Below are 18,765 nucleotides of genomic sequence, written 5' to 3'. Positions count from 1 at the left end.
GGCTTGCAGGCTCCGTAAGGGGTGGGGCATTCCCAGGTTCCACTTAAGCATTTTCTTGTCCACATCAGACAGCTTCACAGTCTTGCTATTGTTGTCTATTGTTGAGTCTCATATTTACATCTCTAATACAAACCTGTCTCCACCTGCTTAGTCACCTTTACTACCTGGATGCCTGATTAACATATCAACTAGGGCAGCTTATATTCCCGGGCAAAGTGCCCACAGCATCCCCCCCCTTACCTCATGGTCGTTTTGAAGGGTTTTCATGGTCACCAATGAAAAAGAGCTGAAAAGCACTAAAACCTCCAGGAGCCCAACCTGGCTCCGACCTCAGCCAGCCTTCACACGGCCTTAGTGCTAGATCCACCTTTCAAGATAACTCCAGCCAGGAGCATGGCAACCTCCCAATTCCAGCATTCTATTGACAGGCAGGAAGACAAGGCCAGTTGAGTACCAGGTAAGGCTTCTGGGTTAGGATTAGGCTAAATCATCTTTTTAACTCTGGCTTGTCCTAGGAACTATGTAGGCCAGACTGGTCTTGAACTCAAGAGATCCACCTGCCTCAGCCTCTGCCGGGGTCAAAGGCACGCACCACCATGGCTGACTAGTAACATCATCTTCTGACCACTACAGACATCACTGTTTCCCCGAAGAAGTCTTCCTGAACATTCAGACCAAGCTAGACGTTCTGACAGTTTAACACTCGCTGTGTTCATCCTGGTCACCAGCCAAGCCTTTGCAGGAACCATAAATGTTAAGAGTGGAAATTGTTTGGAAGAACCGAGAATGTGGACAAGATCAGGACTAAGATAGAAGCATCACTCACTCTGTCTAGGAATTAAGACATTCACATGGCTCCAGATGAAAGCCACGGTGACAACACGCAGGAGCTGAAGCTCCCTCTGAGCATGGTGCATGTCTTCAACGCCAGCAGAGGCAGATCTGAGCTCATGGCCAGCCTGGTCTACCTAGTGAATTCTAGTAGAGCCAGAGTTACAAAAACCAGCTCAAAAAAAAAAAAAAAAGGCACGCTTCCCTCCATACTTTAATTTTCTTTCCACTGGTTGCTCATCTATTTTTTTTAAATATAAGCAAACGTGCACACACATATATGCACTACCCCCTAGATAAGGTAACCAATCATATATATGGGTGGATACACACACACACAGTACCTATTTCATATACATTTCACAAGAATGTATCATCTTTCCCCTCTGATGTCAAGGAAGGAACGCAGAGCAAGTACCCAGGATGCACTACTGCTGAGCTGTCCTCCCAGCTCCTTGGTTGTTGCATCCTATCTGGAGTTTCTGCTACAATGGATACCCTTGTGCCCATCACTCTTTGCTAGCAATTATCACCAGACATTTTATTTCTGTTGCTAATGCCCCCATACTATAACAAGATAAGCTCTATTCCAAGTGCATGCGAGATAAATCCTTACAACGCAAACACCGTCCCTCTTTCATACTGTTCCTCCCACAAACCCAGACTTCTCCTAACAAGTTACTTCACCAGAGAACAAACAAGAAGCATAGTTTTATTTTTCTATACATGTGTAAAGAAATTAGGACCAACATTTCAAAATAAAAATGAAGAAAAATCCCCTGTGGAAAACATGACATTGGAATGGGGACAGAGTTACTGAGAAGGGTCAGTACATTAGCCCTGACAGGCTATAGCATCTCTGATTGGTCCAAGAAATGAAGATACAGGGAGGATAAAAGGAGGAGACAAAGGACGGCAATTTACTGAGGAAGTGGGCCTCGAAGAGGACCACGAGGTGGAACTGGGGGCCGTGGAGTGGGTCTGGGTGGTGGGAGGGGTCCCCGCTGGTAGCCGTAGGGAGGGGGTCTTGGAGGACCAGTGTATCCATGAGGGGGCATCAATGGAGGAGGCCCACGCATGCCGTGTGGAGGCATGGGACCTGGGTGACCTGCAGGAAGAAAAAGAGTTAACAAAAATGAAAACAGGAAGCAGCTAATGTGGAGATCAGTAGGGATGAGAATGTGGGAAGTCAAAGAAAGGGCACCAGACCCCAGGGCGAGGGGCAAAGCTGTAAGAATACGTGGACCAGCTGGGCGTGGTGACACACGCCTTTAATCCCAGCACTCGGCAGGCAGAGACTGGCGGATTTCTGAGTTCGAGGCCAGCCTAGTCTACAAATACGTAGACCAACAGCTCGATGGTACATGCCTCTGCCTGCCTGCCTGTCTCTGTCTCTCCCTCCCTCCCTCCCTCTGTCTCTCCCCCCCCACACACACACACAGGCAAAGATAAGAAATGGGCTAGCACCCACTCACCCATGGGAGATCCAAAAGGAGGCCCTCGGGGCGGCATGCCCATTGGAGGTGGTCCAGGATGAGGCATTCCAGGAGGTGGCCGAGGTGGCGGCTGCCCCCCAGAGCCTGGAGGCCCAGCATGGGGGTGTCCTAGGCCATGGGGGCCATGGTGGGCCAGCTGCATCTGGGACATCCCTATGGAAATAAACCACACAAGGAGACAGAGACAAACAGGAAACCAGGGAAAGAAAACAGAAGAGAGCAAAATGACAACACAAACTCGATGACACCACTCGATGACACCTCTTCCTCCCTCCCTCCGGTAAAGCCCAGCCAGCTCTACACGCTCAGCCCATCTTTGTCTGAGGTGGCTGACAACACTGGTTAAAGTAACCATGCTGCTAATATTCCCCCAGGTTTATTTAGCACATCAGAAATATCTTTTCTCTTGATGTGAAGAAAAAAAAGACAATGAAATGTGCACTCATTTTCCTTCTCCAACTTAAGCAGAGAGATGTTGACAGCCAAGTATAAAACAAGCAGAACTTTTGCTTTGTGTAGGGCAGGGCTTGGTGGAAGATATATGCCTGTGCAAAGGCTTAATTCTAAAAGGCCAGTAAGAACCCCTTAGGAAGATCAGGCCTGGGAGCACACATCTGCATTGCCCAGAACGCTAAAGGTAGAAAGATTAGCAGCAGCTAACTAAGTACCTGGCAAGTTGAGACCAGACTGCGCCACAGGAGACTGGCTCAAAAAACAAAACAAAATTTAAAAAACCCACTAAATTATATAAAAAAGAAAAGAAAATTTTAGCCTGCCATGGTAGTACACACTTTTAATCCCAGCACTAGGGGGGCAGAAGCATGTAGATCAATGTGAGTATGAGCTAGCCTAGTCTACAGAGAGTTCCAGACTAGCCAGGGCTACACTGTAAACCCCAATCACTCAAAAAGGAGTCCTTAAGAAGACAAGAGAGTGGATGTCAACTGCTCCAAGCCTAAAGTTTGTCATGCGTGAACACCAAACAGTAGACATGCTAATGCCTGTAAGCTCAGCCAACCAAGAGGACCTAACGCTGAGCGCCAGCAGTGAGACCAGGTTTTCTTCTGTAAGTAAAGGCAACAGAAGAATTTTAAGGAAATGTCTGTGAATACCCTGGAAAAGTTACTCGGTGAAAGTAGATGAGAGACAGAGAACCTGAGTCACAGTGACAGTGAGTGCAGTCGAGAGCACTGGCTTGTGACCAATGACAAAAACATAAGCTAGACTTGCTATGCAAAGCAGAGGACAGAACAGACAAAGCCCCAGAGCTGGAAACTGGGCGCCTACAAGTGAGAACTACTGAAGACGGTGTCGGAAAGAGGAAAGTAATGTGTGGGTGAGCACTGCCTTTCTAGCCTGCCAAGAACCTCAGACCAGAGACTCAGGATAAATCAGAACCTTCACATCTAACACTACAGATAAACAAAGAAAAGAGAACCAAGCAAAAAATCTACACAAACATAAAAAAAGGAGCTGATCCAGGTTGCTATGGTTGACATTAGAAAATCTAGAAATATGCACGCCTTTAACCCCAGCACTTGGGAGGCAGAGGCAAGAGGATCTCTGAGTTTGACACTGCCAGGGCTACACAGAGAACCCCTGTTTCAAAAAACCAAAAGCAGAAATGTCTTCTAGATTTGGCAACCATGGAAGCGGAGGAGAAAGGTTGAGAGTTCTGCCAAGTACAAGCTATCCTTTAGAAAATATAAGAACTGGAGATAAAACAGGAGCACCAACACGTACAAAGTACTGTTTGTTTTCTGAAGAACAGGACGACTCTGGACTGCTTTCATCCAAGACAAAGACTATCAGGAGAGGTGTAAGAAAGGCCCCTCTCACAAGCTCAACTCCTTCCCAGCACAGAGCACTTACCTGGATGGGGCATCCCACCTGGGGGGAATGGGTGAGGATGTGAGTGTCCGTGACCAGGATGTCCAGCCCCTGGAGTTCCTGCTGCTGGGGGGCCATGTCCTCCAGCCCCAGGTGGCATAGGTGGTGGGGGCATGGCTGGGGGTATCCCAGGAGGGAGGGCCCCAGGAGGTGGCACTGGAGGTGGGAACGAGCCAGGAGGTGGCATGCCTGTGAAAGAAATGGGAGACAGTTATGTCTTGCAGAGCTCCAGCCCCACCCCCACCCCCAAGGCTTCCCTCAAGCTTCCCTAGGAAATTCACCAACTTCTTCCCTTCCGCCAGAACTCCTCACTTCTGTCTCACTGCCCACCAGCTTAGCAGCTTATTCTGCTGGGGCTGCTTCTGCCTCCTGACCCTCCCTCCCGAGGGCCTCACTAGCACAGTCTGAACTCCAAGCTGTACCTGGTGGAGGAAGTCCAGAACCCAGGGATGAAACCACGGGATTGGGGGCGGAGGGTGGAGGGGGTGCATCTGCAAACAGCTGGTGAGGCCGGTCAGCCTGGGACAGTGGGTTCTGGGCTGCCAGAAGTCGTTCAGCTGCTGAGCCGTGGCGTTCACCCTTAGAGTCCTTCTTGAAGGCATAAGACACAGTGATAGGGCGGTTACACAGGTACTGCCCATTCATGGCCTCGATTGCTGCATCCGAAGCATCAAAGGAAGCAAAATTAATAAAGGCGTAACCCTTGGAGTTGCCTGTGTCGGGGTCCCGCATAATCTTGGGGGTCTGTAGGATGACTCCAAAGGCGCTGAAAGTATCGTAAAGCAGCTTTTCATCAATTTCTGGGTCCAGATTTCCGATGAAAATGTTGGCTCCCACATCCAGGTTTTTGTTGTGAGCTGAGGCCTTGTTCACCCGTATTGGCTTCCCATAGAGTTTGATCATGTTCATAATCTTAATGGCGTAGTCAGCATCTTCCTCACTTAGGAATTCAACAAAGCCATAGCCTGGGGACCAATGGAAACCAAACATCACGCGGGGGAGACTCAAAATGAAGCGGTAACTCCCCAGCCTCCAGACACAAAGAACGCGACGGGTAATAACTGGGTGGCGACACCTACTTTTAATCCCACCACTCAGGATCTCAGAGATCGTGACCAGCCTGGTCTACAGAGCAAGACCTAGGACAGCCAGGGCTACACAGAGAACCTCTGTCTTGAAAATAAAACAAACAAACAAACAAGACATGATAGAGGGATACTTTTACTTCTTTGGAGAATGGTTCCAGTAACTAGATCTAAGGGAAAATATTCCAGAAACTGGGTACGGAAGCTGAAGGGGAAAGCAATCTTTAGGTTGCTCATTCCAAAGCAGCGGTGACCAGCGGCTGATTCCTGGCCCTGTACCCTACTCACCCTGGTGCTGGCCAGTGACTCTGTCCTTTGGCATGTGGGTGTTGACCACTGGCCCTGCCTGGAGAAAGAGCTCCCACAGCAGCGGCTCGCTCACTTTCTCGTCCAGACCGCCCACGTACACCGTGGCATCTAAAGGGAAGAAGCAGGAGATAAGGACAAAGTCGGCAGTGAAAAAGATGCCAATACACCAAAAGCCGTCACCTAAAGCCCTGAAACTCCCTCTGCCTTCGTCGTCTAGAAAATCCGCTACGTCTAAATTGGCGTTCCTGCTGGTCCTGAACTCCGGGGAGGCTTTTGTCTTCCTGGTGGAGGGAGCTGGATCTAGAAGCATCGCTTCTCACAGGCCTCGGCCTGCGCCCGGCCTCGCGGCCAGCCAGGCGCCCAGAGGTCGGTCTCACCCCGGGAGGCATCTCGTCTCCCACCCCTGGGGAAACGCTTCTGCCACTAATCTGCCCTCCGCCTCCCCGCCCCTATCTTGGGCTCCTCTCTCCCAATTACCCTGATTCCGTTCGGAGATCGGCCCGGCAGCCATGGCGAAAGGGCTCCCGCCGTCTCTAAGCAGCAGCACCGCCCCCTGACCTCAGTTACTACTTCCACTTCCGGGCCAAGGCTCACGTCCGGCGGGGCCGGCGACAGGGGGAGAAACCGGAAGCGATCGCGGCCATCTTAGGCGTCGGATCGGTGTCTTTCGGCAGGGAGAGGCGCTCTGGGGCTGCCGAAGCGGCCGGGGCGGAACAGACGTGTTCAGCCCGCCTCGATCCAGTTAACTGAGGCCCTGGACACCTCCAGCCCGTTAGAGGCTCCCACGGCTCCCCAGGCGCACCTTCAAATGCGAAGCCAGGCTTTGTACGTCTGTGACGCAGGGCTGTGCGCTAGGCGCCGTCCCGCCAAGTGCAGGGCCAGGGCTGCCTTCGGGAGCGACCGATTCCTAACGAGGTCCCCGGCGCTCGTGCAGACTCGCCCGCGGCCTAGGCTTGAGCCCGAGGGATTTTGTTTTCCCCTAAGTGTCAAAGCTCCGCTTATCTTGGGAAATCTGGGACAGGAAACCGGGTTGGTTTGCGGACCGGTATCGAAGCTTTAAGGAGCAAACATGGATCTCTTGAGTTAAAGGCTAGCCAGCTCCACAGAACGAGTTCCAGGACAGCCATGGCCACACAGAAAACCTGTCTCGAAAAACAAAGAGTTCCAAGCTGGCCTCACGTACACATAGAGACCATGTCTCAAAAAAAGGTGTGCGGACCCCTTCCCCCATATTTTATGTGAATTTCTGCCAAGCCACGCCTGACTTGGATCCTTTATTTCCTTACAATAATATGGGTGCTTTTCTCAGTTCACACCTTCCCCCCCACCCCCACCGCTTTGCTGAGATCTTCATTCAACACAAGAAAATACCAGCAATGTGTAGAAATACTGTGCTTTAATGAACTCCTTAAATAGAAATGCTGCTATGAAAACATACAGTGGGAGGAGAGGGTTTCTCCCTTATTCACCCCGTTCCCACAGAAGACTAAGAAAAGATTTCAAAGTAGTGTTGAGGGGTTGAGAATGAGGTCTCTAGGGCATCACTGTTGGGACTGATGAAAAGGGTCTCTCATATCACAGTTTTGACGGCCATCCAAAAGGTACAGAATTGCCTGGGGAAAAAAGGCAATCACATTCTGAACTGGTCTTGTTCCTTAGTTTTCAAATCACAAGAAATGAAAATAGCCCCAGGAATCAATCAAATCGGGAGCCCTGGAGGTTGGTAGCGCCACCATCTGCTACAGAACCCGGCTGCCTAAGTGAGCTCTGCAGACTGGAATGCCAAAGCTGAGGCGCCAAGGTCAGACACGAGGCTCAGCAGAAGCCGGTGCCCTCTGCCCTGCCTCTGAGAATGCTAGCAGCTTCAGCGGATCTGAGAGAGGATGCTCTTTGGATCTGAGAGAGGATGCTCTTTGAATCTCTTTTCTTGCTGTGGTCCTCAGGAGATATTCTTGGTGTCCATTTTCTTAATAGTTCCTGAAGATGAGACAGCTCTTCCTGAAGATCAGAGATTGTAAGAGCTGAGGAGCCCATCTGTGGAGAGGCAAAGAGGGCACAAAGGAAGATTGTTACAGGGCTGGTTCCTTTTTTTTTTTTTTTTTTCCTTCTGTTTTTTGGTTGGTTTGTTTTGTTTTTCCAGATGGGTTTCTCTGTAGCCCTGTCTGTTCTGGAACTAGCTTTGTAGACCAGGCTGGTCTCAAACTCAGAGATCCACTTGCTTCTGCCTCCTGAGAACTAGGATTAAAAGGTATGTGCCACAACTACCTGACTAGTTTTCTATTAAGATCCTTGGTACTTCTAGAGTCTTAAATGATCTTTCCCTTTCTAACAGTGCTCTAGATTCTACATGATCCAAGCCTCGGGCAGTTTTCCCACTGCCTCCTATCCCAAGTGGACCCAGTTTGATAAATACAATGCTACTCCCCAGTTCTCCCAGCCCTTTGCCTCTCCAGCTCATTCTCCCCCATCCAGTCTGTCTTCCCTTCTCACCTGGACCTCAGGCCTGCCCCTCAGGTAACAGCGTTTCCAGAACCTGATCTGTGGTCCCAGATATCCAGGCAGCAGTAGCCCAGGAGGTAAAGGGCAAGCTCCCCAATGTGAGGGGAGACCCCATTCCTGGTCAGCTAGGCTTTCGGAGGATCTGGCAGGTCGAGGGAGCCAATGAGAAGAGACTGCCAGCAGGGAGGGGCTGTCTTGCCAAGGACAGAGCTGATTCAGGGGGGTCAGGGCCCCTCTAGAGAACAGCCACATAGAACTAGGGGGTCCAGGAACCATGAGGCTTGGCTAAAAGAGAAGAAGTCAACAGACAGCTGAGAAGTGGGGAGGGATACCTAGCCGCACCCCAACTCATTGTGCCAGTGACAAACTGCAGCCCCCTCCCTCTGACCTCCCTTCTCCTCAGCAGACTTTAGGGCTTTGGGCTTATTAGGTTGATTTTAGAGAAACGTGTAATATATGGACATGAACCAAAAAGACAGATGAAGACCAAAAGAATGTTCTCTGCTATTCTAGAACATCTGTCTTGCTGAAGGCTGGCTGCAAGTGACAGCTATAAAAGATAGCGGTATCTTTCTCTGAGGGACCTGGATACCCTGTCGTTCTCATCTGGTAGTGGGGACCTGAGAGAATCAAGGGAGTTGAAGTGTAGGCATCTTACCTGCTGTCTAGGGAACCTGCTGTCTGAGCAATGCTCTGGATCGTAGCCAGGATTAAGGAACTGTGATATCTGTTCCTTGCTGTAGCGTAAATCCCAGTCCCAGACAGACAGATGTAAATTAGCAGAGCTTCCAGCTATGGGCTGGGAGTACTCGGGGGTGTAAACTTGTGTATATGAGTTGAACTAAATAGAGGAAGCAAAGAAACAGATGATGAGTGCTTTGAGCTCAGGATTGGTTTTGTGGATAAAACCATTGAGAGTGAGGACCTGAGTTTGATTTCCTGGAACCTACACAAAGCCACACACATAGCTCAGGGTCTGCCATTTCAGTGCTACTACAGGATGGTTTGGGGCGGGGGGGGGGGGGGGGGNGGGGGGGGAGACAAGAATCCCTAGAAGCTCCTGCTCCAGCTAGCCTGGAGTAAGCGGCAGACAAGCAACAGGGACTTGGTCTCAGTAGGTGGAAGGTGAGGGCTAATGCCTGAGGTTGGCCTCTGACCTCCACAGGACTGTGGCATGCACACGGTCATGTTCACACACATAATTGAGCACAAACTCAAAATAATTTTTAAACAAGGATGGTTAAACCAGTTTGTGTTCCCACATTTGGAACAAATTATAAACCTTACCTCCTATTTCTGGCATCACATACAAAACAAAAATCTGATTCTAAGAGTGAACGCCCACCCCCAACCCCTTCCCCAAACCTCAAGCTTCCTAAACCAAGACCAAATTCCAAAGTTTGAAATGCCCAACAGGATAAAATTAAAAAGAGGCCACTGACCTGTCCACCCTTCTTCCCGCGTTCCCAGGGAGTGTTTCTCAGAAAGGTGAGAGTGTCCGGAACCCTGATGCTATCATGAAGAGCAAGAAGGAAAAACTCAGAGAATTCAAATTCCGCTGGAAACTGCTGGAGGAGCTGCCAGGCACAGTCAAGGAAGAGAGGAAACACCGGGGCCTGAGAAGAGAAAACAGTCGGGGAGGCATCTGCAAGCATCCGATAAAGGGAAGAACAAGGACCCAGAACAGGACACTAAGGAGGTCAGGGGTTACAACAGGAATGAGAGTAGAGTAGGGGTTCAAGGCTGACTTTCATGAGTGTCCACTCAGCCCAGCAGCCCATTCAGAGGGGGTTCGTGTCTAGTGGGCTAGGCCTTATCATTTTCTCACCCTCTTCCCTTTAGTAATGTTACCCTGCTCCAAACAAAAAAACCTAAAGCGTCCTCACCTCCTCACTGGCCCCAGTCTCCCCAAGCCTGGTCAGGAAGGGGTGTCCAGCTGCCACCCACTCTCGTTGCACTAGTGACTGGAAACCAAACAATGTCCGGGCTTCCGGAGCCAAAAGCAGCTGGACGAGTGAAGAGAGGAGGCCATTGAAATCACGGTCACCAAGCTCTGGGTAACAAAGGGACAAAGAAGGGGGTCCAAGAAACTAGGGCAGGAGGGAATGAGAAGAAGAAACAGGGGAAAGGGGGAGGGGCACATAAAAGAAAGTGGGGGAAGGCAGGAGTGAGAGGGCACAGAAAAGTGAAGAGAAAGCTCAAATGAGTCACTTCATAGACTTCACCTTCTAGAAACACCCATTATCACAGAGAAAGCGGAGCCACACTTCCCAAACCAGTGTCTCCAGTGCCCTTCTCACCCTGCCCCTTCCCCATCCACTGATGAAGGAGCAAGGAGGACTAAAACCAGATTGGAATTAGGGACAGCTGTCACAGTAGGGGACTGAGTAGCTCTGAAGGATATAGCACTCACAGGAAGATGCTAGTACTAAAGGGGCACAAAGAAGCTCCCCTCCCACACCATCCAATCACAGGAAGGACAGTGGTAAGGAATGGAAGGAGCTGGCCCAAGAAACTCACCTTGAAGCACTACAGAACGGATCTGAGATGTCACTAATACTGAGATGTCGCTGGCCTTTCGAAGACAAGACCTGGAAGGACATGTGACGAAGAAGGGAGTAATGTATTGGAAGAGAAGCATATTCCCAAATGCCTGATCCTCCTCCTGAACAACAACAGTAACAGTCTTGGGAAACAGGGTGGTTTGATGGAAGGCCACTGGAAAGCCTAAGTCAAGAGAAGGTTGGAGAAGTAGGAATTATTAACCATTAGAAGGCTAGGCATACCTGACATAGTCCAACCACCGTGTTCCTTCCAAGGCTGAGAGCCATTTATCTTCAGCTACAGATGAGTCTAGCACAGAGGGAACAAGAAAGACAAGGAGATCAGAACCCAGGATCCAGGTCTGTACCCAGATATGTAGTGACAATTTTGGAATTTTGGTTCCTTTAAAAGCACAATTATAAAACTGTCTTTTCATTTTAATCCCAGGTGTGGGGTGGGAGCTGCTTCAGACTGTCCACAGCAGCTGACTATGATTTGCCTCGTGCTCTAGCAGAGGCATAGCTTTGCCATCTACAGATAGTTTCTTCGATTGTGTGACATTTGAAATTCTGGGGACTTTTCAGAGGGTATATAAATGCTAGAGCCCCTAGAGGTTGGTCCTTCAGGGAGGTTGGTTGAAGTTTGTTAGTAGTTGTGCTCAAAGAAGAAACAAAAGGAAAGAAATTAGATTCAGCTCTCTCTCTCTCTCTCTCTCTCTCTCTCTCTCTCTCTCTCTCTCTCTCTCTCTCTCCCACACACACACACACACACAACCATTCTTTCTTTCCTATCTAGTGATAGGGGCTGAAACTGGAGGTAGGAAGGATAAAGGGTTGGAAAAAGACAAATCCACAAAGTAGCAAAGACCAGCTACACAGATGGGATGAGAAGTCTGGTTAAGATGTGTGTGATGCGTGCCTTTAATCTCAGCACTCAGAGGCAGAGGCAGACATATCTTTGAATTTGAGACCAGCCTGGTCTATATAGTAAGTTCCAGGACAACCAGAGCTATACAGTAAGACAGTCTCAAAAAACAAAAACAAAAACCAAAACCAGAGCTGGGCAGTGATGGTATACACCTTTAATCCCAGCATGTGGGAGGCTAAGGCAGGAAGACCTCTGAATTCAAAGCCAGCCTGGTCTGCAGAGTGAGTTCTAGGAACAGCCAAAGCTGCACAGAGAACCCTGGCTCACAAAACAAAAACAGAATAAAATAATGGTTTGAGCTGGGTGGTGGTGGCGCACGCCTTTAATCCCAGCACTTGGGAGGCAGAGGCAGGCCGATTTCTGAGTTCGAGGCCAGCCTGGTCTACAAAGTGAGTTCCAGGACAGCCAGGGCTACACAGAGAAACCATGTCTCAAAAATCAAACAAACAAACAAAAAAAGGTTTGGTAGTGGGGGTTGAGGAGATGGCCTGGTGATTAAGACTGAACATTGCTCTTCCACATGACCTCTTTGGGTCTCAGAACCCTGACAGTATATCACAGCTACCTGTAACTCCAGCTTCCAGGCTCAGGCGATCCAATACCATTAGCCTTCACAGGTGCCCCCGAATACACGGCACGCACACACACGCACGCACGCGCGCACACACACACACACACATATACACATGATTAAATATAAAATAAATTATAAAGTATATGGTGCACTAAAGAGGCAGAAGCGGGTGGATCTCTGAGTTTGAGGCTAGCCTGGTCTACATAGTGAGTTCCATGACAGCCAGGGCTACATAGAGAAACCCCATTTTGAAAAAAATAAAAAATAAACGATTTCCAAACAACTACAACAAACCCGAACAAACAAAAACCCATCCTACTTTAAAAAAAAAAATCTAGTAGCAGTTTCCTAAGTCTGGTTATGAATTATGAATGAAGGCCTTAGATTTAATCCTGAACATTTTTTTTTTTTTCGAGACAGGGTTTACTCTGTAGACCAGGCTGGCCTTGAACTCAGAAATCCGCCTGTCTCTGCCTCCCGAGTGCTGGGATTAAAGGCATGCGCCACCACACCCAGCTATTCTGAACATTTTTAAAAGGCTTTTATGGGTATACAATATTATAAATAAAATTCATTGTACACTTAAGATGGGTAAAGTGAATTTCATAAAGCTTTTTTATTTTCATTTTTTGTTTTGAGATAGGGTCTTGTGTACATAGCCCAGGCTGGCCCTTAACTCAAAGCAATCCTCTTGATTTTACTACCTAAATGCTGTGATTACAGGTATGTGCCACCACACCCATATTCAGCCAATAGTTTTATTTTTAATGTTAGGGATCAGGGTGTGGTAGTACATGCCTTTAAACCCAGATAGGAGGGAGGCAGGTAGATCTGAGAATTTGAGGTCAGCCTGGTCTACACAGTGAGCTCCAGGTCACTACATAGAGAGAGGCAGAGACTATTTCAAAATAAATTAAAAACAAAAAAAAATTGTGGGAAAACAGGTTATTGGTAAGTCTGTAGGCAATGAGGATGGGATAGAAAAATGAAAGGTCAGTGGGCTAAAGGATCTATAATATGCAAAATAGTAAACCAGGTTAGGGTTGAGGGTTCAAAGGGTATTCTCACCAGGCAGGCAAAGGGCCCTCAGTTTCAAGTGGGCAAGTTGGATATCAGCAAGACTAGGCATCTCATCCATGGTCTCTACCAAGACAACATCAGAGTGCCCAGCCTGTAGCAGCGACTCCACTGCTCTGGAGGGGAGAAAGGGAGTTGGGAATGAAGGAAAGGGGTCTTCTCAGAATACCTAGCCCTTGGGTCTCATCAAGACCCCTCACCTGATATCTTCCTTGTTAGGGTCACTTGCTATATAAAAGCCTCCACATCGAAGAAGGTCACTGCCTCCCGGGTGGTGCCAGGACAGGCGCTTCAGATGAGTGAGAGGAAGGTCATTGTGAAGGAACTACATTTAAGCTACCTTTGCCCCCACGATGGCCTCCCAGCAAGCCCTTCCAGCCCTTGTCCCCTGACCCTCTAGTTTCAGACTGACCGGTCCACGCCCCTGATGGAAATGTACAAATGCTCTTCTGACATCACTGTCCAGAAGTCCATTAGGGACCCAGAAGTAACCTGAAAGACTGCAAAACAAGAGTGAAGTCACAGCCTTTCAGTGACCTGTGCTAAGAAAGCTGTTCTAACAAGGACGTTACTTTGGAAAGACCATTCCAAGAGATCTCGGGTTTTGAAACCAGTAGTGTCAGAGGCTGGAATTTATGGGAAGTACTGGCTTGGAGGATCAAGGACCTCTGGGAAGATTGGGAGAGGTGCAGGAGAAGGGCAGATTGAGCCATCACCTGGTAGCTACATCGAACCTCTCATTGACCGTGCTAACCCTCCAGCCTCTGGCCCCTTGCTTCTTCCGCTCTGTTTCCCAGTCTTCTAAAGTCTCCAAGAGAGGAATGGGTGGCTTTCTAGAGCCAGAAATCTTGCCTGGAGAAAGAATGAGAAACAGGAAGAAGAAATATTTCGTCTAACTAGCTAGCCCCTTCCATTTCAGACTTGCTTCCCATTTCCTTGACCCAAAGCATCATCACTCACCAACTTTGCTCAGGGTTATTCCTCTATACTGCTGGACTTGACTGCTCTGAGCTCTGGCTTGAACGATGGCCATGGTTACCTGGGGAGGAGAGCATATCCTATCCTTTAGCCTCAGACTGAAGATGTAAAAAGGTTGAAATAGAGCATGTGTTTCTCTACTTACTGCCTTTACCACCAATATTGAAGAGCAGCTAAAATGGGTGCTAGAGAAGGGGACCTCCACAAGTGGTGGGTGCTGTGGTCAAAGGAACAAATCTAAAACCACAGACTCATAGAATATTAAGTTGGGAATTAATTAGGAATATTACTCAACTCTCCCCATTTTGCAGAGGTAAAAACTTACCAGAGTTACTGCTGCTCATAACTGACAAGAGCCAGACTATAGAGTTCAGGTTCTTCCCCCTCATGAGACTATCACTCTTCTCCTTGAGTGGAGTGGAGTGAGAAATGGTGAGAGACCATGGAGCATGGAGTGTGCCCTGAGGTTTCTAGGTGAGAAGGGTTTTTCTAAGTAAAGGGTTCTTACCTGGAAGGCCTGAGGTGCCAGCCCTCCAGCCTCAAAACCAACTCTAAGCAGCCGGAAGTCTCGGCCATGAATCAGAACCTCTTCAGGAATGAACTTAAGCTGAGACCCAGAGCGGAGAAGCTGCACTCTTGACAAGCCGCTCACTGAAGTCGAGAGTTAGAGTGACCATGGGATATCTCTGGGAGCATTTCCTCCACTCCACCCTGCCCCAGTCCTCCAACTTCTGAGAACAGAAGGTAGGGACTCAAATGCCCCTTTTACCAAACCCTCAAACTTACCAGCCTCTAATCGCCCAATGTTGATCAGGGCAAAATCATATTCACTACTCAGAGGAGTTTCCTAAAGGAAGCACAAGACTGATGCTACAGACATGACAGCCGCCCCGTCCTGCCTTGCTGCCTCCTCCCCTCCCCTGTAGAAGGCAGCTCCCATAGAAATAATTCTACCATTACTGATACATACAAAAGATAAACTGAGCATTGCTATGTAGCCTAGGTTAGCCTGGAATTCTCATGGTCTTCCATCTCAACGCCCCACCCCCCAGCTGCTGGGACATGGCACCCAGCTTCAGTCTTTTCTATTACACTCACCACCTCACCTGATTTCGCTGCCATCCACAAGGCTGGAAGGTTACCCTAAGGTTAGTGCAGATCAGGGTTCCCGGCAGGTCTAGCCCTGGCCCTTTCCTTCGTCCTGGTGCCAATGCTAGGATATGCTCCCCTAGAAGGGGGAGAGAGAAGCAAAGGTCTAACTGTCCCCAATGCTGCCCCTCACCTCTATGTGGCTACTCATCTACCCTAGAATGTAAAATTGAAGGGAAAGATAGCCGGGGTGAGAAGGCAGAATGAACAATGTCTAGGCCTTCCACTAGCTCTGAGGAAGGAGGCAGGAGAATGAGTCTCAGAAACACTTTGAGGACAAGAATAGGGAGTATCTTTGGTGAAAACAAAACAAAAAAATGGGGTAGGAAGACTTTTAAAGGACTCTAGAGAGGTCATTTTATTACCTGGGAGACAACCAGAGGCCAGGCAGCTGCCAAGCTGATGACTGCTGGGCTCCGGCATCCTGTTCCCTGGGTTAGCCTTCTGTCCAGAGAGCTGAGCGGGAGAGAGTTAATCTGGGACCCCCTAAACTCAGAATCTGGACTTTCTTCAGTAGCTGCCTTTGGAGACCCGTATTGAGTTCATTTGTTCGGGTTCTCTCTCTCTCCCCCCAACCCCCTCTCTTCTCTCCTCTCCTCCCCTCTCAGGGAAATTGAGATCACTGACTGCGGCTGGCAGACAAGACAAGGAGGGGCTGGTTAATGGATAATGAGACTGAGAAAGGCAGACGAGCTCCATGACAGTTGATAAAACAGATACACTCTCCTCCTCTGGAGCTTTTCCTTCCCGCTTAATTTCCACAGCATCCCATTCACACTCTCTTGTTAGCCACCCTCCCATTCCTTTTTCTTACCCCTATCTCTGGCTCCTCCTTCGGGGGGGCAATGTTGAAACTCTGGCCCCGGCCCCCCCACCACATTTCCCTGGCTCCATCCGGGAGTAGAGCAGCTAAGGGTGGGAATCCTCAAAGATGCTCGCTCTCTCTGGGGAGAGGCTAAATCCTAGAGGTGGGGAGAAAGAGGCTGGGGAGGACACGGCGGTAGCGGCATTTAGGATACCAGGAGCACAGTTCCGGGGGTCTTATATGAAAGGTGTGTCCTGCCCAGACAGGAGAGGCTCTTTGGAAACTTTGGTGACTCCAAGAGAACAGGCAAGATGCCCAGCCCCTTAAAGGGGAATACACACTTTTTTTTTTTTTTTTTTTTTTTTGTAAAGTAGAAAGGAAATGGAGGAGTTTAAGAAAGATGGGAGGAATGGGAGAACTGGGGAATACCCGGATTCCCTTAACCCACATCCACATTTTAGTCTCTTTCTGTTCGTGAATATTAGTGGGTGTGATGAGGGGAGCAGGAATGAAATCATTTTGGGCTAGCTCTCTATACTTTCTCAATGAGAAATGAAACACTAGGAAACTCAGTTATTTTGGTTTCGTTTATTCACGGGTTTTGTGATTTTGTTGATTTTCAGCCTCCTCTGACAGCCTAACGGGTTGAGAAAGGGACATAATGGGAACTGAACCTTGTGTCCTTTTCCGGAGAGCGTGACAGGCCCAGGGGCAGAATGGAGTGGACGGAAATTGGTGTGTCTGGGATGCAGACATAGCACAGGTATTTTGGTGTGCAAATCTCGGCAGTGGGGCGGGAGCTTGAAAACCCAGAAAAAGATCGTGGTATGTCTAAACCAGCCTTTGCGCCCGACGAGCGCACCTCCCCACTCCCGCCGCCACCTATACCTCTGGAAAGCCCTGCCCCAGGTACATGACTCCGCCCCTCCAACCCAGTCACCAGATCTCCTAATGAATGATTCATGTTCTGGACTTTGAAAGCTAAGGTTGGAAACCTTTTCAGCTCCAGGATCACATTTCCCCCTCCTTCCCTGCTGAATTTAAAAAGCAAAGATGGGGCTGTAGGGTGCTGAACAGAGATGCAAGGGAGGGCAGCTTGAGAGCAGCATGTTTCAACACGGAGAAGACAGGAAATGAAATACAAAATAGGTGTTAATGAGCTGCTGTTTTATTGTTTTTGAGTCTGTACAGAGGCAGCAATCCTTTGGTGGGCCGTGACATTCAACACTCCCTTCCCCACAGCACACATTCTTCCAGCCTCAGCTTCCAAAGTTCTCTTTGTTGGCTGCAACTGTGGAAATAGTGAACTAACATGAGCAGAGACTGGAACAAACAGGTATGTACTTGCTAGCAAGCCGGTCTAGATGCCTGATTGCAGAAGTCCTAAAGGCTGCTGACCACCACCACCCACCACACACCTCAATGTCTTCTGGAATGAAGTATGTAATAGGGAACAGCTTACGAACAGGTGTGCCAAAATCCCAACACCTACTTTTCTTCTCCCTACCACTTTCCTTTGAAAAGCCTCATTCTGTTCTTTAATATCTTGAGGTATGGGAACAGCAGAATATAGAGGGAATGGTCAGGACAGGGAGAGATAAGTGATCTGATCACCACCTAACCAGAAGCACAAAGGGGTTGCAGCTGAGAATTAGGTTAGCAGGAAGACTCTCCCCACCTATAGCACAAATGCAGAAAGATGGCCAGTGGATGGCAAGGGGAGAGAGAGGCAAGCAGCTCTGTCAGATTTTTCCATTTTTAGACTCCTGCTCTGGTTACAGGTTTGTGCCAGGAGCAAGGGCTGCTGGGAGGGGTAGCTGGAGGAGGAAGGTGGAGCTGAGTGACTCACAGGATGAGTCACAGATCCAGTTATAAACACAGAAAGAGGCCAAGGTCCTTCCCACCCCACTCCTTAGTTTCCATCACTTCCGTTACCCCCAACTCACATAGCCAAGGGAAGGAGGGGGCACAGGAATTGTACATGGAAGCATGATAGTATTTTGTTAAACAGCGCAGGAGGCAATACACAATAACTTGTGACTGGGTATCCAAACGATTCAGACATGAGTGCCTGTATAACTCATTGAGTCTGCAGTCCACAGAGATTGAGGGAAAGAAGAACATATTAGCAATCCAGGGTATGTACGTTTCCAGAGCAGATAATGGCTTCTAATTCTGTCCTCTTGCCTATGGCTATGTGGCTGGGTACTGCCTCTTTGAAAAAGAGGACACAGTCCAGTCAGAGGTGTATGAGTAACTCATAGACAATCATTACCCAAATGCTCCTTTATTGAAAGAAAAATAAAGTGCCTGGAACCTGGGAGTGAAAAGAAGAACAGCAAGAGCCAGATCTCAGAGAACAGGCTCTGTTCTCTGGGCTCAGGATCATCTCAGAGTGTACAATATAAAGTCATGGTAATTTATGCTTTATTGGTCTATGGACTTTGGAAAAATATGGAGAGAAAAGGTACTTCTAGTTTAAGGCACAACATGGAGCTTAACACCATCCTTCAGTCTTAGAAATTGCATCTTAAAAACTAAATAAAAAGATATAATTTATGTCATTTACAAAATGCAGTATGAGGAAATCCTTTTTCTTTT

General features: G+C 48.6%; 2 protein-coding genes and 1 non-coding gene across 3 annotated transcripts; all 3 read right to left on the bottom strand.

Annotated features, from left to right (window-relative positions):
• Positions 1-1,524: 1,524 nt before the first annotated feature.
• On the bottom strand, positions 1,525-6,190 carry Sf3b4 (splicing factor 3b subunit 4). The gene is made up of 6 exons (XM_021195900.1): positions 6,089-6,190; positions 5,591-5,719; positions 4,640-5,182; positions 4,200-4,406; positions 2,307-2,480; positions 1,525-1,939 (listed from the first exon to the last, which is right to left on the bottom strand). Exons 1-6 carry the CDS (start codon positions 6,120-6,122, stop codon positions 1,752-1,754), a joined length of 1,275 nt encoding a protein of 424 aa, XP_021051559.1. The 5' UTR covers positions 6,123-6,190; the 3' UTR covers positions 1,525-1,751.
• On the bottom strand, positions 2,642-2,769 carry LOC115063900. Its single transcript, XR_003843768.1, has one exon. It is a non-coding gene; the product is annotated as a small nucleolar RNA SNORA19 (small nucleolar RNA).
• Positions 6,191-6,990: 800 nt separating the features above from the next.
• Mtmr11 (myotubularin related protein 11) lies at positions 6,991-16,462 on the bottom strand. Its single transcript, XM_021196049.1, has 17 exons — positions 16,174-16,462; positions 15,725-15,815; positions 15,317-15,438; positions 14,997-15,057; positions 14,719-14,861; positions 14,193-14,271; positions 13,949-14,084; positions 13,645-13,732; positions 13,433-13,521; positions 13,224-13,348; positions 10,897-10,963; positions 10,631-10,701; positions 9,997-10,163; positions 9,553-9,726; positions 8,769-8,951; positions 8,102-8,395; positions 6,991-7,645 (listed from the first exon to the last, which is right to left on the bottom strand). Exons 1-17 carry the CDS (start codon positions 16,237-16,239, stop codon positions 7,427-7,429), a joined length of 2,175 nt encoding a protein of 724 aa, XP_021051708.1. The 5' UTR covers positions 16,240-16,462; the 3' UTR covers positions 6,991-7,426.
• Between the last annotated feature and the right edge of the window lie 2,303 nt (positions 16,463-18,765).

The sequence above is a fragment of the Mus pahari genome, chromosome 4 (assembly GCF_900095145.1).
Source record: "Mus pahari chromosome 4, PAHARI_EIJ_v1.1, whole genome shotgun sequence".
In the NCBI taxonomy this organism is placed as follows: Eukaryota; Metazoa; Chordata; class Mammalia; order Rodentia; family Muridae; genus Mus; species Mus pahari.
The sequence above is the reverse complement of the archived record's forward strand: the minus strand, read 5'-3'. Positions and strand labels throughout refer to the sequence as shown.